The sequence below is a fragment of the Cetorhinus maximus genome, chromosome 9 (genome assembly GCF_964194155.1).
Source record: "Cetorhinus maximus chromosome 9, sCetMax3.hap1.1, whole genome shotgun sequence".
Taxonomy (NCBI): Eukaryota; Metazoa; Chordata; class Chondrichthyes; order Lamniformes; family Cetorhinidae; genus Cetorhinus; species Cetorhinus maximus.
In genome coordinates, this window is record NC_135887.1 from 30,843,013 (window position 1) to 30,866,670 (window position 23,658).

The 23,658-nt window shown below is 39.6% G+C and overlaps 1 protein-coding gene across 6 annotated transcripts in view; it reads right to left on the minus strand.

The window, feature by feature from the left end:
- Positions 1-23,658, minus strand: part of pom121 (POM121 transmembrane nucleoporin) — a 61,478-nt gene that overhangs the window by 18,856 nt on the left and 18,964 nt on the right. For 5 of the 6 annotated variants that reach the window (XM_078548454.1, XM_078548456.1, XM_078548453.1 and 2 more), the window contains exons 6-11: positions 22,146-22,243; positions 20,842-20,921; positions 14,977-15,101; positions 10,524-10,626; positions 7,954-8,145; positions 3,239-5,056 (exon numbers count right to left, since the gene is read on the minus strand). In XM_078548454.1, the coding sequence (XP_078404580.1) occupies positions 3,239-5,056; positions 7,954-8,145; positions 10,524-10,626; positions 14,977-15,101; positions 20,842-20,921; positions 22,146-22,243 (2,416 nt within the window). Of the gene's footprint in view, positions 1-3,069; positions 3,104-3,238; positions 5,057-7,953; positions 8,146-10,523; positions 10,627-14,976; positions 15,102-20,841; positions 20,922-22,145; positions 22,244-23,658 lie in introns of all 6 variants that reach the window. The other variant, XR_013577526.1, reaches the window with a different exon arrangement.

Here is a 23,658-nt window from a genome sequence, read left to right on the forward strand (position 1 = left end):
CAAATTAAGTATTGTCATTTTTAAGACCTCTAACCATCACGCTTCCCATACGGTACAATAATTGATTGACCAAGCCTATGCCTAAAAAATTTCACATTTACATTTATATCTTCTCTCCACTGGACAAGGTCAGATTTTAAATGGGCCAATTTCAATAATTCAAACATGGATTTTTTTTATTTTATCCAATCTTTAAAGCAATAAATTAATAATTTTATTAACTCTCACCATGTAGCTTCTGGACTATCAAAACTGATTTTCATTTTGATATTGTAAGATATCAGCACTGCTTCTCTATAATAGGGATTAGAAGGTACCAGCTCTACTCTTGGCTGTGTGAATCTGAATATGACAATTCAGAATCAGAAATCATAGTGCAGAAGAAAGCAGTTCGAGCTTGTGTATTGATCAAAACACTTTCATGTGGGTTATCCAATCTAATGCCATTTCCCTGCTCCCTTCCATATAATCTCAAAATCTGTGGGCCATGTGAAGAAATTCAGCCAGGGTTTCAGCTCATCACTATCCAGTAACCCTTACTGGATATTGCAAGAACAGAATCGGCTGTGATGCTGTAACTGAACATCCTCATGAGGGGTGATGAGGTACCCAGTAGTGTATCTCTTCAGCTCTTTAATTGAGAATTGCAACAGCTAACAATCAAACTGGAGGATATTGGTGCAGAGTTTTCAGAAACATCCGAGATCTCTGCTAAGACCATTGCTATTAAGCTCACACAAAGAATAGCCATTCGGACAAAGTGCCCAGGGAATAGTACTTCAATGGGAGTCAGCATCTTCATGAGAGGAGGGACATAAAGAAACACAATTATACAAAGACTTATCATGTAATGCAGTGAAATGGAAATGAAATGAAATCTATGAGGGGCAAATTTGACTGAGCAATAATAGTAAACAAGACCCAACATCAATTTGCAGGAAGTTCTTGCTGATTTTTTTTTTACAATAAGTTTTGAGCAGTGGTAAGGGGAAGAAAATTGAGGAGCAGAAGACAGAAGCGCCTTCCTCAGTGGGTGAATTAAGGTGGGTTACAACCCTTACCCCATCTTTGATGCTGCATTCCGAAGCAAAAATGTAGCTCAGTTACCACCAAAGCATTGCATTACCAAAACTTGAGACCATTTTAGAGTGATTTTTTTTTAAACATGCTCAAAATGTTCAGGCAGTATCATATTAAAAGACTAAAGTTCTGTTTGGGTGGAGTACAATTACTTTAAAAGTCTAACGTGCACAATTCTGCCCAGTTATTAAAGCCAATTTGGAGCTGGCAGTGCTGCACTCAATATAAGTATTTCAATCATACGCATGTGAGTTTAACAGATAATTTAAAAGTACATGTTCATATAAACTCCTCCAACGACATAGAGGTTAGGTCGTCATCTTTGAGCCACACAGTGCACAAAATCGCAGGATACACCAGTGTTGAGACACTTGATCTGAATTGGGGTAGCAGTAGGGGCACTTTAATTGGTCACAACATTCCTGGGTGAAGGGACGCTTTTGTAATGTCCATTTTGAGTTGCGACCCTCAAGAATAAGGGAAACTTGAGCAACCAGTGCCTTGGATGAGTAGCTCAGTGAGGGACTCAATGTGTTTACGAGCGAATGGGGAGAAAAAGAAACTATTTCATAGTGAAATAGAAACATTTTAATTTTCCCCCCTCACCCAGAACAAAAAAGTATCGCATGGACAAGTAACTTCAGTGTTAACCAAATAGAAAATTTACAGGTCCAAATCAATTGGTATGTTAAAAATAACTGAATTAAATGCACAGAATGTTCCTGCACTTAATACTTAAAAATTCTACTTGCATAGTAGAGTGGTTTAATAACGATGGGCTCCAACTGCTTTCCTTCCTAAGTCTCAATCTGAGAATCCCTATATTTCATATTCACAAAATGCCTGGCCTCCAAAACCAAAAAAAGTCTTCTCAGAAGACCTTACCTTACAAATTAAACACAATGTTTCTGAGATTTCTAAATCTAAGTAGGTTTAGAATTGTGTCTTCATCGTAGAGAAGTCGTAACCAAATTCATAACAGAACTGTATAAACAGAATTGTGTTTCACCTGGCATTAAGCAACACAGAAGATTGGCCAACCAATGTCTTTGTAAGCAAATATACTACTAGGCATGAAGAGCAAGAGGTTGCCAGTTGTAAATCACAGTCAATGAGAATGTGACTTGGTGCAGGTCAGGTTATGGGCAGCAGCTTCAACACAAGTTCAGTCATTATGGTGGTGAACAAGGAATTATTAGTCTGGACGTTGAATCAAATTTAAGTTCAACTCAGAAGCTGGGTTATTCATCCCAATTTCTCTGCACTTGTAATTAAATCAAGATCGTATGCACCAAATTCATTGTTAACATAAGCTGAGGCTCGATCTACTCATTCAGATGGATACGAGGTCCTACGGCAATATTTCAAAGAGCAGCACAGAATTTTCCTGATGTCCTGGCCAACAACCATCTCACAAGCAGTACAAAATCTAATTAACGGGTTATTCATTTCCTTGTTTTTGTGGAATCTTCTTGTCTGCAAGATGACTGTCACATTTTCTTTCATAGCAACAATAACTACATTTCAAAAATAATCCTTGGTCATGACTCACTTGGGAATATTTCAAGCACATGTCAGCTGCTATGGAATCATGTGCCAGAAGAATTCAAAACCTTTTCAAGAGGAAATGGCAGAAAACTTGCAAAAATACTGCGAGTCTACCATGAAGACATCCCCTCAATCTAGTTTCTATTGTGAACACACTAGATATCAAAACAGACAATGCAAAGAATGAAAAACTCATACTGGTGTAATGGGATTGCTGGTTGAGACTAGGTCTGAGGCCAAGTCATGGAACAGAAGCTAACTTTAATCTACATCATGCCAACAATGGAGTGCTTTATGCCAGTACTGCCCAAAAGCAGAACATTTTTCCAATCCCTATCACTGGTATTCCTCATTTAGAGAAACAATAAAACACAAAATGCAAAAGAGGCAAATTAAACTGTAGGACATTTTTTAAAAAGCATGATAATATTAAGTACAAACCAATTTGAAGGGTCCGGCTGTAGATTCTAGCAATCTATAAAAGTAATATCATAATTCAAGTAATTGGGGACAACACAAGGCCACACTAACTTCTGTCAAGAAGGACATACATGTTTAGCAAACCCTGACAACTTTTTAAATGCCAGGTTAGGAATAAAGCTTCACTCACCTCCAAAGGCAGGTTTATTCTCAACTGCATTTGTAGCTCCAAAGTTGAACTGTGGAGTGGTCTGGTTCTGTTGGCCCTGGTTAGTCAATGTCGAGCCAAACATATTTTGAGATGATGACGTCGAGGTGGAAGTGGCAAATGGGACGGAAGGGTTTGAAGAGCAAAATCCACTCTGACTTGAACCAAAGAAGCCAGCTGTAGCCATATTTGTATTTGACGCAGCAATAGCAAAACCAGTAGTTGTTACAACTGGCTGGTTTGATGATCCAAAGCCAACCACCTGTGAAGAGCCAAAGATCGACCCAGTTGTACCACCACCCGAACTCTTGGTAGCGTTGAATATTGGGGCAGCAGTGGAAGAGGTGGTCGTACCAAATGAGAAAGTCGCCGAGGTGCTGCCAAATACCGGTTGTGTAGAGGTTGATCCAAACCCAGTCTGAGCCGTAGCACCCCCAAAAACCGGCTGGCTGGGAGTTCCAAACGTAGACTGTGACGTGGTACTTGGAAAGGCTGACTTGGCAGGAGAAGCTCCAAAGTTGAAGGGAGTAACAGCATTGCCAAAGGCAGGAGTTTTACTTGGGGTTTGTTGGGTTGCGACAGCATTTGTTCCAAATGTTGATTTACTACCAGTGCCTCCAAAGTTTAGCTGGGCTGCTGGACCTCCAAAAGGTGGTGTGCTTGTGGCATTACCAAACAGGGGGGTTTTTGCTGAGTTTCCAAATGAGAGAGCAAGCTGGCCACTTGAAGTGGTAGAAGGTGTTGACACCGAAGGGCCAAAATTCCCAAATAAATTTGAAGTGGGTGTAATGCTTGTTGATGCCTGGCTTGTAACCACTGTTGCCTGTCCAAAGGCAGGAGCTAGTGGGCCAGCTGATGTTGCAGCTGTATCTGCAGAGCCCTTCCCAAATTGGAACACAGCACTGGGTGCAACAGTGGTAGTTGTTGAAGGGTTTGAACCAAACTGAAACAGTTGCTGGGATGATAGGTTGTTGTTTGCGTTCGGTGCTGTACTCGGTTTTGAAGGTACAGCAACACTTAAACCAAAACTAAATGTGGTTTTTGAGCCCTTGGCTTCTGAATCAATGGTTGAACTTGCTAATGTACTGGAGGGTGCAAATGGGAACAGAGTTGAACTTGATTTCGTAGAAGTTGTGAGAACAGTAGTTTCGTTACTAACTGCAGCTTGAGTTGACTGGCCAAATGTGAATGGCGCAGATGTGGTGGTTGAGGTTGTAAGGGTCGGAGAGTTCTCAAACAATGGTTTGAATGAGAGTTTTGAGGTAGCGGAACTTGATGTTATTGATGCCACCAAGGGTGTGGGTGTAGTAACTGGCATTGCCAAGCTGAATGTCGTTGAGACTATACTGGTCTGGTTTGTCACTGGCAGACCAAACAGTGGCTTAAACGTAGATGAAGGAGCTGAGGCACCAATGACTGCTGGCATTACGGTCACTGTGCTAGGCAGGCTAAAACTTGTGTTTGGTGGTGCAGAACTCCCAGTACTCGCAGCTACACTCATTTCAGGCCCTTTGCTAACTTTACTTTCTTGTGCACTAACCAGAGCAGAAACCAGGCAGGAGTTAGTGGTGGTGGTGATGGCTTTGGAAGCAAGCTTATTGATTGGAGTTATAAGTGGTTGGGTGATTGAGGAACATGAAAAATTCAAAACATCAATTGGCTTAAACCCTGCAATGTCAGTTGTCATGGTCATTGTAGTAGCAGTAGTAGTGGAAGGAGGCAATAAATCACTCTTGAAAGCGTTAACGGAAGGCTCTAAGGGTTTAACCATGTTGCTTGAAGTCACTCCATCAACAGAATCTGGGAAGGGAAAGAAAGTTAACGTAAGAAATCACCTCAGCAATCAAGAGTTTAAAAACTGGAAAGGATGCATTGCAACTCAAATCACCTATAGGCACCTTTCCCTTGACATAAGTATACAGCTCCACCCATTAAAAGTATCGATGCATTTTGTTTGCACAGACAGCTCAAAACACAATTTTAAAAAGCCATTCTCTTATGTGCATCCTCTGGGTTATGTTACTGCCTCAAGTAGATACCTGGGCAGTAAGAGTCAACTGCAGGAGATCTAAATCTGTAACACATCCCAAATGCAGAACTGATTATTGTGGTAGAATTGCTTCAAAGACTGATGGTTAGAAGTGATAATAGCAAATTTAATAGAATCTAATTATTTGGGGTCATTTATGCAAGATTGCAGTCCAACACTTTAAAGTTGGAACAGGCCGTGGGTAATGGCTTAGTGACTATGATACTGAACTCAATACCCACCCCTTCAACACTGCAATAATATTTATTTATACAGTGTCTTTAATGCAGTAAAGCCTCTCAAGACACTCCATAGGAGCATTATTATTAAACTAAATCTGACACCAAGCCACATTAGGACAGGTGACTGAAAATTTGCTCAATGAGATAAGTTTTAAGAAGCATCTTAAACACAGTCAACAGAGAGGGGCAGAGGGATTTAAGAAGGGAATTTCATAGCTTAGGGCCTAGCCAGCTGAAAGCACAGTCACAAATCTACTGCAGAATTTCGCAAATTATTTCCACAGAACCTCCCTCCCCTGCAACCTTTAGAACCAGCAGTAAATGTCATTCGAATCCCATCATGGCATATAATTCTGACTTGGACTGGTTTGTTTGGTTGTCAAAAATACATAAAAGGCTGATACTGTAGCAAGAGCCTGACACACGATCTCAGCCTTCACACCTTGCTCAAATCACAAATGATCATGGAACCACAGAATATTACAACATAGGTGGTGGCCATTCAGCCTATAGTGCCTGTGTCGGTTCTTTGATACTCACTACTTGGTCCACTTGTTCACTCTTTCCCTATATCCCTGCAAATGTTTTCCCTTTAAATTTATTCAATTCCTTTTTAAAGTTATGATTGCATCTACATCTGGTAGACTTTCGGGCAGTGCATTTTAGATCATAACTCACTGTGTAAAAATTTTTTTTACCACATCCCCTCTGATTCCTTTGACATTCACCTTAAATTCATGCCCGATTGCCAACCCCTCTGCCACTGGAAACAATTTCTCCTTACGCACTATCTAATCAACTCATGGTTCTGAACACCTCTATTAAATCTCCATTTAGCTTCCTTTGCTCCAACAACCCCAGATCCCATATTCTCTCGTCTCTCCACACAACTGAGGTCCCTCATCCCTGATATGATTCCAGTACATCGCCACTGTAACCTCTCCAAGGATGGGACATTTTTCTTCAAGTCTAGTGCCTAGAATTGCACACAATACTGCAGATGAGGCCTAACCAGTTTTTTTAAATAAAGGTTAGGCATAACTTCCTTGCTTTTGTACTCCATGTCTGCATTAAAAATCCAAGAATCCATGTGCTTTTTTACAGCCTTCTCAACTTGGTCTCCCACCTTCAAAGATTGGTGTAGATACTCCTTGTTCCTTCAACTCCCCTAAAATTGTATCATTTACTTTATATTGCACCTCATCACTCTTTCTAACAAAATATATCACTTCACAATTCCGTGTTAGATTTCATCTGGTACTCACATGCCCATGTTATCATTAATATCCTCCTGAAGTATATTGTCACTTTTTAACTCAAGTGTCATGTCATCAACAAACTTTGAAATTATAATCTGTATGCCCAATTCCTGGTCAATAAAAATATCAAAAAGGGCACTGGTTCCAATACTGGCCCTTGGGCAACACCAGTGTATACCTCTCTCCAGCCTAGAAAACAAGCATTTACCATTATATACTGACTGTCTCCCTGAGCCAATTTCATATCTACGCTGCCAATGTTCCTTTAATCCCCTGGAATTTAATTTTGCTATCAAATGCCTTTTAAAAGATGTAAAAGGAAAGCATTGATTTTGTTGGGAAGTCCTTTCCAATTCAAGAGTCTGTTAAAGGAGAATCATATCCTTGTTGAGTAATCAAAGCAACCCTTACTGATAAGCCTTTGAAAGTAGTGACTGGAATCCTGAAAGCACGCAACCAAATGATTTACAAGTGGGGAGATGGCCTGTCCCAATCAGGATGAAAATATAAAATAATGAAATGCATTTGATGATCAGTAAAAGCAAAGAACAAATATAATTAGAAGGGGGAAAACATGTCAACAAGTTTTTTACTTCCCCTGAAAAAAATGTGTTCATCTTGGCACCAGTTTGAATGATGGAAATATCCATATTGCAATGCCCCATATCAAGAACCCAGTGTCAGCTTCAAGCGCTTCTAGGTCAGTTTGGGGATTAGTCAGCAAAATGCAAAACAAAAACTCCTCTATTCTGCCCTTACACCAAAACTCAGATGATCATCCGCAACTGCAGCATGACATTCTCCCCATCTCCCACACCAAGCATGCTGTGACTCATCTGCCTGAGATTTCTACTCAGTGTTCAATTAAGACGAGTTTTGTTTTAGGCCTGTGTCCATTGAAAACTGAAATAAGACTACCCAAACCCATTCTGAATTGGGACGCAGACCAACAGAAAATAGGCACAGTATTACCTGCAAGACGTTGGGCTATGCTGAATAATTAGCTTAATGGGGAAAAGGATTCAGGTTGTATCCACAAAAGGCTCAATCCGTTCGACATTTAAGTTGCTGATACTTACATTAAAAAAATTATTCTAATCCTGGAACCACATACTGCAACAAAATTAAGTAGTTAGGGGCTGTTAGCACAAACCCATTATTACACACCTGAATTGGTAACTGAATTAGTGCAGTTCTGCATCTTCTTCAAACTGGTCAGCAGAGGGTTGGAGACAATAGCAGAAATGGAGGTGGAAGTGGCTGTTGGGTCAGAAGAGCTTTCTACTGCCGGGGCAGTAAATGTTATCGACAGTGAGGGTAATGTTGCTGTTGTTACAGGTGCTGGTGACTTTGAAAGCTCTGTTAATAGTAAGAAACATCATTTAAAACTCATCGATAACATGTTCAAAAGTGTCAATGAACTTTAATAGGCTAAGAGTAGAGTTTATGCAGGCATACCCAATTAAAAGGAAGCTGATTGAATCACTGTATCAAAAATGTGTTTAAGTCACGACATAAAATATAACTATAAAAACTGATTGTAAATTGAAATATGAGAGTTGTTATGGCACAGCCGATGGTAAATGCAGAGTTGTTCAAATCCCAAAAGGAAACTTGAAACAACTGCCACAACTTGGTTTGCAATTTGTATAAATTTCGAGATGCGTGTCTTGAATTCAGTAGTAATAAGACTAGGTTTTTACAAAACTAGATTAAACATTTATTAATAAGAGAAATGATTTTAAACACATACAGCTCTACAAATTACTACTATGATAACTTCTAAATCCCCTACTTGATCTGACTCCCAGTTACACTTTCGTTAAGGCAACAGTAAGACGCATAAATTTTAAAAGACCCAGGCAAAGAAACATAATACCCTGAACCAGTCGAATTCAAAGTGAGTTTTCTTAACTTCAGTTCTTTGAAAACAGCAGCTTGAGGCATAGATGCTGAAGGCTTTTCACGCCTGATTGATCTTAAAAGTGCCTACCCTTACACACAGCCTTCACTCCTTTATACACATTTTTCCCGTTGAATGCAAATACTCATTGTTTCACTATGTCTTTGGACTTTACCTTCCTGATCATAAAAAATTAGCATGGTACCCATTTTACCAGTAATCTTTGGGAAAAATAAACACTGTCTAAACTTCACCTGGCTAGGTGACACATTTCACCCCTCCATTGAAAACAATCTAGTCTGGTTTATTTAAAAATACAAATGTTCTTTTACACCTATGTTTACCTACTTAACATTTCAAACATAGCTCATCTAAAACATCAAAGCATTCAGACCAGCTGACTTTAATCCAATTAAGTCTCACGCACACAATTATACAGACACAGATAGCACTATTTTACAATAAATTTCAATAATATTGAGAGAATTATTATATCTTCCTGACAGAGGTAAGTACTGCATCCTGTTGAATGACTTATGATTTCTGCAGAAAAATTCCCATCTTACGGTGAGATTAATGATATCAAATGAGAAAATCTCAAAAGCTTTTTTTGCCTTTAGTGACCATTTGAGGGCATACCATGGAGCCTAAAGGGTAACAAATTATTTAAATTAATTTTAATAATACTTGGAAAATTGAATCAAATGCTGTTTCCTTCAGGCTCAGGGGATGCCTGGTTGCTGATACTAACTGATCTCGATGTTGAGATTGAGGAATTTTACATCGATGAGGCAATTGTCTTAAAAGCAGACCTCTCCAAGCCTCCAAACCAAAAAATTAAACAAGACAAACCAATCAGCAAGGAATAAAAGTGGAACTATGGTCTTATGGACTACATATGGCTCAAGATTGTAATTGGGACAGCCCTGTTCAGTATCTGAGTTGATGATAAAGTGAAACCTGGGAGTGTTCAACTGGGCACAAGGTATTTTACAACACCCTTGCAAACTAGGAATTGGAGAACAAAAACAAAAATGCTGGAAAAACTCAGCAGGTCTGACTGCATCTGTGGAGAGAAAGACAGAGTTAACGTTTCGAGTCCATATGACTCTTCTTCAGAGCTAAAGGGAAGTAGAAATGTAGTGAAATATAACTCTGAAGTCATACGGACTCGAAACGTTAACTCTGTCTCTCTCTCCACAGATGCAAGTCAGACCTGCTGAGTTTTTCCAGCATTTTTTGTTTTAGATTTCCAGCATCCGCAGTATTATACCTTTATCTTAGGAATTGGAGAAGTTCCCCAAAGGTGGTCAATACACTTCCTGGCACAGCAGCAAGTCACAAAGATCAACACTGCCCAGGTTCCATCTGTGATCGGTGTACAGTTACTTGACCTCAAATAGGGCAGGAGATAGGTAGCTGCGATGAGCTTGAATACCTCTGGGCTACGGTAAAAAAAACAACCAAGGTTCTAGGTCCTGTTCAGTAGCCAGTAATCTCTGTTGGAAATGTACAGTCACTGGATGAGCACAGGACGAGGCTCAGCTTTATTATCACCAGCTAAACAGAATTCACTGTCTATGCTCACAGAGAAAATGGCCAGCTGACTGAGGTAGAGGGCACCCAACATCCATGTAACTGCCCCACCTCAAGAAGAGAGGAGAGAAAAATTTTGTGGTTTAAATGTCTGTCCAGCTTTATTGTAATGGATATACTTTAACACAGAGTACAGATCAGGTTATAAACAACGGTCAGCGCATAGGCATGAAATTAATTAAGTTTGATGAGTCACCACAAAAGACAAGGACGATCTTCACTCCAAATTTAGCCTTACCTTCCTTTTCCTCCAACGCTTTTTTAATTCTGTCAAGACCTGCTTTCTTTTCAGAATCCACATCATCCGCTGTGATGGTGTACCCAAGCTCTAGCGGAGGATGCTGAAAGAAAGAGGTAATCGTTAGCAGCAAAGTCTTGTATTAATTCATTTTTGCAGCAATTTGAAAAAGAAGTTACACTGCTAAAAGTACGAGCAGTACAGGGAGCGTAATGTTATTTTACAGGCATCAGTGTGTCAATTTTTGTCTAATTTAAAAGTAAAATACTGTGTATGTTGGAAGTCTGAAATAAAAACAGGAAGTACTGGAAAAACTCAGGTGGTCTGTCAGCATCTGCCAAGAGAGAGTTAACATTTAAACTCCAATATGACTCTTCTTCAGAACAATTAACTCTGTTTCTCAATCCACAGATGCTGCCAAGTTTTTCCAGCACCTTTTTTATGTCATTTTTGCTCAGCTGGTAGCACCATCACTTCAGAGTTAGAAGGTTGTGGGTTTAAATCCCACTTCCAAGACTAGGGGAAGAATTTAGAATAACACTACAGTGCAGTACCAAGGGAGTGATGCACTGTTGTAAGTGCCATTTGCAGATCAGATTAAACCAAGGCTTGCTCTGTCTTTTCAGCTGAATGTAAAAGAAAACAACTGTGGCACCATTCAAAAAGGAGCAGGGTGTTCTCCCAGTCAACATTTATCCCTTAACCAATGCTACTAGGAGCTGGTCATTTATCTCATTTGCTTGCTGCATTAGCCCAAATACAAGAGTCTGCACTTTAATTCAGTGCCTGTGAACCCATGAGATAAGAATATGAATCTCATGAGATAACAACATGAAAGTTTCTATGTGAAGGCAAGTTCTTTTAAGTAGTTCTTACAACCTTTCAGAAGACATTTAGTGTCATCTATTGTCAGAAAATCTTAAAATAAATTCAATCAAATCCTGTTCAGCAAACATACCAAATCAGAGTCATAACGGGATAGAAGGAGGCCATCCAGCCCCTGCTGCCTATTGCTAGAGCAATCCAGTCAGTCCTCACCCTCTGCTTTACCCCCATAGCCCAGCTAGTTCATTTCCCTCAAGAACCCATCCAATTTCCTTTTTAAAATCAATAATCATCTCTACTTCTACTGCCCTTGTAGGCAGCAAGTTTACGGTCATTGCCACTGACTGCATAAAAAAAGCTCTTCCTCACATCCCCCCTGCAAACATCTTGTCCAAACCCTTAAATCTGTGTTCCCAAGTCATTGTACCACCAGCTAAAAGGAACAGCTTTTCTTTGTCTACACCAAGAACTCTCGTCTTGTATACCTTCTCAATCTACTTTGCAATCTACTTGAGTGCTGAGAAGGGTCATACAGACTTGAAATGTTAACTCTGTTTCTCTTTCCACAGATGCTGTCAGGCCTGCTGAGTTTTTCCAGCATTTTCTGTTTTGCTTCAGATTTCCATCATCCGCAGTATTTTGCTTTTACCACTATTTATGAAGCCTAAGATACTAAATGCTTTCTAACTACTTTCTCAGTATTCCCTGTCAGCTTCAAATTTTTGTGCACATGAACCCCAGGGTCCCTCTGTTCTCGCACATTTGTTAGAACTGTGCCATTAAGTTTATATTGCATCTCCCTAACCCTTCGGTCAAAATGAATCACCTCAAACTTCTCGGAATTAAAATACATCTGCCACTTGTCTGCCTTTTCTGTTAACCTGGCTTAGTTCTGTTGCAGTCGTTTGATAGCATCCTCACTGTTTTGCCACACCTCCAAGTTTACTACCATCCTCTCGTCTGAAAATAGCCATTTACCACAACTCACTGTTTTCTGTCCCTAAACTAATTTTTTTATCCAAACTGATACTGACCCTCCTATTCCACGAGCTTCAATTTTGTTAATAAGCCTTTGTGGTATTTCGTCAAACGTTTTCTTAAAATCTGTAGACAAATCTGTAGCATTCCCTCCATGAACCTTCTCTGTTACTTAATCAAAAATTCAATTAGATTAGTCAAGTACGATCTGCCTTATACAAATTAACTCAAACTTTTCCAAGTGCCTGTTCACTTTTTTCTCCTGATTGTTTCTAAAACCATGCCCACTGCTGATGTAAAACTGACCAGACTTTAGTTACTAGGAATGTCCTTATACATTTTCATGAATAAGGGTGTCACATTTGCCACACTCCAATCCTTTGGGACCTCTCCCATACCTAAATAAAATTGGAAGATTATAGTAAGCCCTTCTGCTGTCTCCACTCCCATTTCCCTTAGCAACTTGGGATGCAAGCCATCTGGACTGGGTGACTTATCCACTCTAAGCATAGCCAGCCTTTCCAGTACATCCTATCTACCAATTTTCACCCCATTCATTACTTCTATCATCTCTGCTTCTACTGATATTTTGCCACCTTCATCTTTCTTAGTAAACACTGATATAAAGCATTCATTAAATATTCTAGCCTTTCCCCGTGCCTCCAAGCATTATCATCCTCTTTGCCCCCAACAGGCCCCACCCTGCCTCATATTGCCCACTTACTATATACATGTTGGTAGAAGGCTTTTGGGTTCCCTTTAATGTTAACAGTCTTCTGTTCTCATTCTCCTTACAAGACTTATTTTCCTCTTCACTTCCCACCTCAACTTATTGTATTCAGCCTGATTCTCGCTTGAAGAATTCACCCAATAATAAAGCCAATTTTTTCCATCATATTCTCTATTTTCCTGATCATTCAAGGAGCCCTAACTTTGGTTCCCTACCTTTTGCCCTATTTGGAAATGTTCCTAACCTGTACCTGAAATATCACCTCCTTAAAGATCACCCATTGTTCTGTTACTCAGGGGAGGTGATGGCATAGTGATATTGTCATTGGACTGGTAATCCAGAGACCCAGGAGAATGCTCTGGGGACCCGGGTTTGAATCCCACCACGGCAGATGGCGGAATTTGAATACAATAAAAATCTGGAATTAAAAGTCTTATGATGACCACGAAGCCATTGCCGATTGTTGTAAAAACCCATCTGGTTCACTAATGCCCTTTAGGGAAAGAAATCTGCTATCCTTACCTGGTCTGACCCATATGTGACTCCATCAATGTGATTGACTTGTAAATGCCCTCTCAAAAAGGGCAACTAGGGATGGGCAATAAATGCTGGCTCAGCCAGCGACCCCCAAATCCCATGAATGAAAAAAAAACCCTGCTTTTCCTGTCAGTCATTTCACCATGGCTAAATCCCCCCTCATCCCACTGAAGTTAATCCTCTTCCAATTTACTTCAGATTGTTCCCTGCTTTTCTCCATTACCAACTGAAACCCTATGATATGAAGAATACTTTTATTCAAGCGTTCCCCCACTTGGTCAACCTCATTTCCCAGCACCAGATCCAGCAATGCCTCCTTCCTAGTTAGACCGAGTAGACCGAGAACATGCTGGTCAAGGAAGTTCTCCTGAACACAGTTCAGAAATTCCCTTTCCTCCTTAACCTTCACTCTAATATTATCCCAAACAATACAGAAGCATAAAATTAAAGAGGGATATGGATAGATTAAATTAATGGGCAAAACAGTGGTAAATGGATTTCAATATAAGCAAATCTAAGGTCATCCTCTTAGGACCTGTAAAAGGACAGAGCAGGTTTACTTCCTAAATGTTAGAAATCTAGAAACAGTGAAGGTCCAAAGAGACTTGGGAGCCCAGGTACCCAGGCAATTAAAATGTTAGAACCAGAAACAGAAAAGGCTAATATAGAATGCTGGTTTTTATATCCAAAGGCCTAAAACACAAAGTTATGCTTCAGTTATACATAGCCCTGGTTATACAACACCTGTAGTTCTGTGGGCAGTTCTGGACATTCTTGGAGGGAATGCAGGTTCCAAATGGTCCCAAGGCTTCAAGGGTTAACTTATGAAGAGAGATTACACAAACTACAGTTGTATTCCCTAGAATTTAGACAGTAACGGGGTGATTTAATCTAAGTTTCATTGCAAAACATTTATTACACTATTTCCCATATCCTCTGCAGTGCATTGGGGCTTCTTCTAAAAGTGAAGAATTAAATTTAAAAAAGCACTTTCCTTGCCTGAAAGCAATGACATAGTTCCAGTTGCATTCAGATTTCACCAAAGTAGTTGTTCTTCATGTGCAAGTCAACACACTAAATGCCATAATCTATTCATCACAGTTTGCATCATAGTCAACTAAAACCCTGACCTCATTCAATGTCCATGCATCCGAACCTTCCAGTAGCAGCAATGAACAAACATTAAGGGCAGAAACATTAATGCAATATTTCTTAATCTAGGGACAACGAGGTCAAATTATAGCAGCATGCCTCCTCTTAATATTTTTTGGTTCTAAATGATGGGTTATCTCTGGATTATAACCGATTCATTTTAGCTACAAAGTACTAATAGCAGTGTAATGGTTTGAAAATCAAATCAGGAATAAGCAGTATGACACTCACCAGAGTAAGCTGATCTCCTTTGCGTTTCGAGAGGAGAGGAATCTTGCGCTTCCGTTTTCCATCACCCTCTGAGGGGGAGGAGTCCACTGTTGAAGGTGACAATTTTGACAACGGAGACACAGTTTCTAGAAACAAAAAAACAACTGTACATAGCAATCATTTATTTTTTACAAAGCAAAAAAGCCTCTTTTGGGATAGGATTGCAATGTTGTAATGGTATCGGTACTGCAGCACTACAAGAAAAATGGCAATGTGTTAATTCACCACTTGTGCACTCTTAATTTTAAAAAAAATCTTTCATGGGATATGGATGTTGCTGGCAAAGCTAGTCCGTTCCTAACTGCCCTTGAACTGAGTGGCTTGTTCAGCCATTTCAGAGGGCAGTTAAGAATCAACCACATTGCCGTGGGTCTGGAGTCACATCTCGGCCAAAGCAGGTAAGGACAGCAGATTTCCTTCCCTAAAGGACATTCGTGAACTAGATGGGTTTTTACAGCAAGCTTGTTTTCAATTCCAGATTCTATTAATTGAATTTAAATTCCACTAGCTGCCATGGTGGGATTTGAACCCGTGTCCCCAGAGCATTAGTCAGGGCCTCTGAATTACTAGTCCAGTGACAATAAATATCAATATGCCACCAAAGTCCCTGCAGCAACTCCTAATAACACAACTCAAATCCTCTTAGTACCACCACTCCTATTATAGAGGACAAATTGGGGTAGGAATGGGACTGTGGCATTAAGTTTCACCATAATGTCAGCGGACAGATTTGATGGTCTTCTCCTGCTTGCCACTTTCATCTGTTTGCACATGCATTACCCTATATATATCCACATTAAAGCCTATCTGTCACATATCTGCATATCTGAACTTAAATCTCTTGGAGATAACATAATTTATACTGGCTATCTTTCCACAAAACGTCATGTCATGAGCAAATGTAATGGTACAAAACCCTCGTAATCATCCACTAACACTGGAAAATCAAGTGATGTGCTACTGCTGCTTGTAGCTACTCCTACCAGGAGATCTAACATCTTGCGCCACCCTCATACATCTACTGTTGCTAGTCTGCAACCACTCTGACATCCGTCATCCAACTACGCCTAGGTCTACCCCTCTTTCTGCTGCCCTCCAATTTGCTTTTCAGTTCTAATCAAATGGCTGAAATACACACATTTTCTTTTCTGGATAACACTTCTTAGAGTTCTTTTTGCTTTTGCTATTTCATGCACCTCTTATGGTCTTATGTTTATATATGGAATTTTAAACACAAGCCTTAGCACCCACATTTCAAAGGCCTCTATTTTCTTCAACTAATCTTTACTTATTGTCGAGGTTTCTGAGGCATAGGGAAAGTGGATAGAATGTAGCATCGTATGAGTTTTCTCCTTGTTACAAGCTGAGTTTTCTTGTTGTTAACACATCCTTAGTCTTCACAAAATTATTTCTGCCCATCTCTATCTTTCTTCTGACTTCTCCATTACATCTACCATGATCTGTTATCATTTGTTCCAAATAGACAAACTCATCGACTTGTTCCAATGTCACATCATCCATTTCAATCTTTACTCCAGTTTCTTCCAATATATTCCTTCTAACTACCTTTTGTCTTTTCGGCGTTCCTACACAATCCATAAGCTAAACTTCCAGATTTTACTTGACCTATGATATTCTGTATGGTATCTGAGAAACATTTTTGGAACAGAAATCATTTGGAGATTGAATCGATTTTGAGTAACACGTTCTTTTTAACTTTAATAAGTATATTATGGGTAATTTAGCCCCATTTGCAATAACTTGAATTTTTCAGTCTTCCCTTATGAAAACTGCTGTGTAAATTCCATTCAATATATCTGCCATATCCTTGTCATCTTTAACAGTTCCATGCAATTTATTCTTTAGTGGACCCTTTCATTCTTTGAGCTTCCTGCTATAAAACAGTAGCAAAAAAGTTGTGTTACACTTGTACTGCTTATGCACTTGGCTTTTCTATTTTTCTCATTTCAGCTACCTTCATCTTCCCTTTATATTCCTGCTGCTTTAAATCTTCTTTCCAACTCCATCAATACTTTGGTCTAGATATTGCTAGCTTTCAATTTTTAAAAAGAGAATATTCCTTCACTCTCCACATTGCATAACAACTTAAAATACATTCCATTTACCTTTCTTGTTTTTACTTTTCCAAATAATTCAGCCCATATCTGTAGAAGATTTTCAGCAGTATTCCCTTAATGTTACAAGAACTCAGTCTTGTTCAGAGTTATTTATAGTTTTTTTGAAATAATGTTTGTATGCAATGTAGAGCTGGTGTGAACTTCCAGAATGGTACCTCTCTTACGATTAAAAGTGCTCTTTAACTAGGCTCTAGATAACAGCACTCTTTAAATGGCTCAAACTGGCAATGAAACTGGAATGTGCTCAGCCCTCTCTTATAACAATGGCAAGGTTGGGCAGGGGTGCATAAAAATCCAGAGGACAGGTTCCCTGGCAAGCCCTATGAGGGGGTCCTCTGCAGCAAAGTGCTGTTTTCCCCTATTTAGCAAGGTGAATTCGACATTCTCACCTTTTCCAGGACTGGTTAGTTTGGAAGAAATAGTCTACATAGGTGGGATTTCCTTTAGTCCAGTCAGAAAGTAAGATAGTGAGGAGGAAGAGAAGGCAGTGGCAGGGATGTGCTCTTGCGATTCCTGGGATAATCTGGTCTTAAAGCTTAGACATATTACAGCCTCACTGGATCCCTCTTAGGGAACTGGATGATGAGCACGAAAAACATGACAGAACTTGCAGATCAAAATGGTCATAACTCATCAGGAAGGCAAGGCACAATGGGAGGTCCTTACAATGTGATGCTAAAAGATGGAAAGCGTCATGTGGAAGTTCTCTTTCAGAAATCTGGAACACTTCTGTGAAGATTTGATGCTCTTTAACAAGTTCACAAGATGCCCAAGAACAAGACATGCTACAGGACACAACCCAATTCAATAATTCTTAAAGAGGCTAAGGTCCCCCTCACCAGCAATTGCTGTATCCAATTGTTTCTTAAATGATTCCAGGGAGGTTGCCTATGCTATCAGGCCCTGAAGTTCATTGCAAGTGCTGATCACACTGCACATGAAGAATAATTACATGGTATTTTACTAGCACTGTTTAATTTAAAGCAGTATTCTGAACAAACAATTTCCACTTCTATGAGATCATCCCTCAGTTGCCTCCTCTCCTAGTTGAAAAGGCCAAGTCTCTCCAGCCTTCCTCATAACTCAGATCCCCAACACTAGGGAATAGCTTTGTGGATCCTCTTTCCACTGCCGTTTGGTTGATATCATCTGCAAACTAGACAAATGAGCAGTTTCTGAATTCAAGTTTCTGCACTAAATATAAAACAATATTAGCCTCAGTACTGAGCCCAACTCAATGCTCCTTCACCATGACATTAATCCTTTAACTAGCATACGGTGTTGTCATTCTCCAGCCAATTTCCTAGACCCTGCATCCCTTAGTTTTGAACTAGTGTTCTTTTTAAAAGGAACTTTATTAAAAGTCTTTTGGAAACCTAAGCTCAAAACATAAGAGTTTAAAAGTTGACACGATTTATTGGGCTGGCAAGATTTATCATCGCTTAAAGTCTTGTTAACTGCTGTTTGCTAGATTGCTATTGTATAGAGAAGCCTCAAATTTACTCCTGATAATTGAGCCCATTATCCAACACGGAGCTGAGGAAAGGCTGCTATATCCCAGGAAACTAGTTAGTGAAGGATAGTACTGGAGCTAATATAATCAAACACTTATTTAGACAGTGAAATACTACAAGCATACCTTCTAACCAAATACTCCTCAGTTTCAGTTATATCTGCTCGAGAGATACCCCAATTAATGTACTCCACTGGTTTAATTAAACACAATTAATATATAATTAACAAACCCAGTAGGCTGCCTGCATCTGTTTTGTCACCCTTTTCGTAACTGCATGGCACATTTGGCCAAAACCACCTCCACAATGATCATCAATGCCAAACAAATCTCCTTCCCACTTTCTCAAAGTATTCTGGAATAAATATAAACTATCCCAGGGGGATAGTTTTGTTTTAAGTCTTTCAGTTTGCCTGGGGCTTTTATTATCTACATATTTTATTGGCTACATACAGTGGAGCCAAAGCTGGTGCTTTTTTGGGAGGAGAGTATAGTTGTTTCTGTGTTTGTGTGTGAACAAATGAGGAACTAATTATTTGGAATATTTACCACTTCATCCTCAGTTTTAATATTATTTGCACCTTCTAATGCTCTCACTTCTTTTCTTGTTATTCTAACACTGAAAGAATGTTTTTACTGTTAGATGTATCCACTGCAACTTTGTTCTAATTACACAAATGTCTTTTTTGCTTTAGCTTTTTGTTTTTAACCTTTTTACATGTTTCTGTGTATTTTCATATTCCTCCCAGCTCATCACATCCCTGATCTTTATACAAGATTTGGAATTTTGCTTTTAGCTCGATCCAAATTCATTCACGGTCACGCTTGTTTAGTTTGCATTTGCTAATCTTAAGTATTCATTTGTCTTGCATGCTCAGTATTATTCTTTTAACGGTCTTCTACTGAGATGATCATGAACTGCTGCCTCCAACCTACTTCACAATCTCCTCAACTGAATTCAAGGACAACAGGAGACTGGACATTCCTGCTGGTCTGCACAAATTGAGATATTTACACAACGGCAGATGTTTTACAAGAATGACAATGGATAAAGGTCTCCTTTGATACCAATTGCTTGAAGGGCTACAGGGCAGAGGTCTGTCCTAAATTTTAAAGCATCGGATGAACGCTGATACCACCCTCACCTTTTAGGCCACTGAAGTGGAGTAGAAGAATAAGCAGCTTTTGAGTAACAAAATTCAGGAGTGCATTCCGCATCAGAAGCAAGCAAATATAGAGCACTCCTCCATGCAGCACCATTCTGGAAGCCATGAGGGTATGTAGACAGCAACAAGTGTGCTCAATGGAGTTTTGCAGGGAAAAAGGGAAGGCCTATCTGCAAAATAGAAGAGGGGGAACTATTGTAATTTTGAGAGGTCCAGCCCTCATGTCAGGAGGAAGCAATAGGTCCAGGGGGTCATGAAAAAGTCCCCTAGAAGAGAAGGCTTGGAGGAGTTCCACCAGCTGCAATGGTAATAGGGTCATCCAACAATTCCAGCGGAAAGCCATCCCAATATCTGACAGATCACTGCTAACAAGCATGTGTGGAATGTCAATAATCAACCTGACACTAAATGAATAATATTTCAAATTAAATAAAGTCATTATTAGGACTTAAAAAAAAACTTGAATGTAAAGGCTGCCCGCTTGACCAACAAACAACTGCAGAATAAGTTAGGGTGTATTGTCCAATATACTACAGAAACTCAAAAACTCTTAATTGCAAACTTGTGGAGATTCAAAATCCACTCCCCATCTCAGAGCCAATCTCCCCTACTTAGCCTAACTCAGTCAGCTTCCCACATTACTATTAGTAACAGAGCAAGCTTCACATAGAACTCAGCAGCTGGAAATGCTCCGCGGACAGCCAAAGTTTAGAACAACAAAATCTACAGTTATGCCAATGAACATTTTCCTTCAGGTGGACAAAACAGAAACACCACTGTGATGATGATGGTGTGCAAGTCTGCTGTGCAACCTGTACAGAAACAGACAAATAGAGTGCAATAAACACTGCTAGTTGGGGTTATGTATATGATACATGTGCTTGCTTCAAAATTTACAAAGTTATGTCAAGTACCTGAAATTGCAAGTGAAACATTTGTGTCCACAAGTTTGTACTATATATGTGGCTATCCCAGATTAATATGCAATGTTGTTCCAGTTGTTTCCTACCTTCTTCCACAGGCTGGTCTTTGTCTGCCCTGTCCACTTTAACTGGAGTAGAAGCATCTGATCTTTGAACTTCCTCCTCTCTGCGGATAAACATCAAAAGAATTTTAAAATATTTCCTAAATTCAAAAATCTAGTACTTAGGATTTTGCTTTGTAGCATAATAACTTCCCCTCCTGCAAGGTACAGTTCAAAAGGTGCCAGTTACCATCTGACACTACAATGAAATAATCACTTCTTTTTCCATGAAAGCTACACGAGCCAAATTCAATTTTGTCCTCTCCTAACATCATGTGGCTGCTATCCACCTGGGGTCACTGAATTAGATGCAACAATCCTCTTGTTGAATTTCTCTCCCAGACCAGAGGTCATTTGCAACACCTATTGGCACCAGGCCAAGAACAACAGGATTGATCCTAGGAACTGCTAGTATATATATGGATGAATTACATAGAATCTTTATTGACTGAGCTATAAGGGGAACAACAGTAGAATTCTATCAGTCTAATCCTACAGTCAAATGCTAGAAATGTACAAATCAGTGACTGATAGGTACAGTGAGCTGAATTGGACTCAAAAAGGTTATGATACTGGACTAGCAATCGAGAGGTCGTTTTTAAATTCCACTCTAGCAAGATGTGAAACTAAATTCAATAAATTTGCTAATGTGGATTAGTATAGGGTAACAAGCCATGAAATCTGTAAGAAAAAAAAGTAAACTAACTGTTCATGAACAACATTCCCTCTAACCTGCACAGTTGGAAAGCACCCCAAAAGTTCCCATGTAGGCCACACACTAGTCTTTACTGCACATGTGAAGCTGTGCAAAGAAATTTAAAGGATCCACCCACTTAAAACATATTGGCTGTGCAATACATTTAAAAAGAAGAGGGCACATTGTTCATGAATAACTTTCAGGAAAGTGAACATGGGACCCCCTTACCTTATCCAGGCTACATGTAACTCAAGTGCCACATCGCTTAATCAACGCTTAAATAGCCTAACAATCTATGTGGCAAAAAATGATGACTTAAGATCCACTATTACATTCTCAGGGTAACTAAGAATAGGCAATAAATGCAGTCTTGATGATACCCACAACTCAACAACAGACCATTTTTGAATTTGCATCAGTTACACAGCTCAGCTGGGTGGAATACAATACTGATCATGAAATTCTTTGCAACTGTATCGTCAACAATGAAGCATCAACTGGGGGGTGTTTATGCTAGTTCCAACAGGTACACATGGATATTTCAATCATGTTTATTTCAGCAAGGCACATTTTCAGAACTGCAGTTAGTTACCTAATTTTTTTGCCTGGTCTCTCAGGAGTTTCAGAACGTGAAGATGCAGGGCTAGAGAGCGGGGATGCATTCCGTAGAGAGAGATAATTCTTAAAACCCTGCAGATTAACAAAGAAATTCAGTCAAATCTTTATTTGAAGAGGCACATAGCAATAAGCTAGTGCATTGAAGAAAACATGGCCAATTCCAGCATCAAACCATTTAAACATATTATCTGCACTAGAAAAAAAAATCTGAAATTTGTTCACACTTCTGGTCAAGTTTTCCAATACACATTCCTAAGCCAGAGTTATAACAGAAATACTTTATATAAATTTAGAACACTGCGATTGTTCCCTCCTGCCAATGACGGTGCTGCAGGGGATATATTGACCACTTAACAAAATGTGCCTTTACTATAATTATGTTCCCATTTCTCATCATTGGGTTTCGAATTATTTTTGACTTTATATTGGGTGATTAAATCTGACTTGTGCTAGGTTAAAAGTTATGAGGATGCATAATCCCAGTCTCATGCATAAAATCCATTACAATATTGTTTCCAATGGCTGAAGGGTTAATAACTAGGGGGCACCAATTTAAGGTGATTGGCAAAAGAACCAGAGGCAACACAAAGAAAAACTTCTGTGAGTGGTTAGGATTGAGAATGCACTGCCTGATCGGGTGGTGAAAACAGATTCAATGCTAGCCTTCAAAAGGAAATTGAAGAAAAAACTGCAAGGATACAGAGAAGGAGCAGGGAGTGGGGATAACCAGATTGCTCTTCAAAAGAGCCAACACAGATTTGATAGGCTGAATGGTCTCCTTCCATTCTGTACTATTCTAAGATTCTAAAGGAGGAAAAAATAGACTTTATGAAGCGGGTCTAAGAGGTGAAGGCAAGTCCATCCGGGAGAGGAAGAGCTTTGCAGTCAATGGACTACTTTAAAGTGCGGGTTTGTAGGCCAATGGGCAATTAGTTTCGACAAAGTTCCACAAGCAAATTTTTGATACTGATGTTTGAAAAATAAACGCTAATATAAAGAGAACGCTCTTCTTCAAATGATGTGGTGGAAACTTTATATACCCACCCAGAGAGACCTCGGTTTAGTCTGATCCAAAAGACAATCTCCAACAGTACAGCACTTCCTCAGTACTGCACTGGGAAGGCCAACAAATAAATAATGTGAGACTAGAACTAGAGGACACAGTTTAAGAATACGAGATCTCCCTTTTAAAATGGAGATAAGGAGAAATTTTGTCTCTCAGAGGGTCCTTAGTCTGTGGAGTTCTCTTCCCCGAAAGCAGTGGAGGCTGGGTCACTGAATTTATTCAAGGTAGAGTTAGGTTTTTGATAGACAAAGGAGTCAAGGGTTATGGGGCAGACAGGAAAGTGGAGTTGAGACCACAACCAGATCACTCACGATCTTATTGAAAGGCGGAACAGGTTGAAAGGGCCAAATGGCTACTCCTACTCCTAAGTCCTACTGACTGAGTTCCAAAACTATTTCTCAAATACAATATGTACAGACAC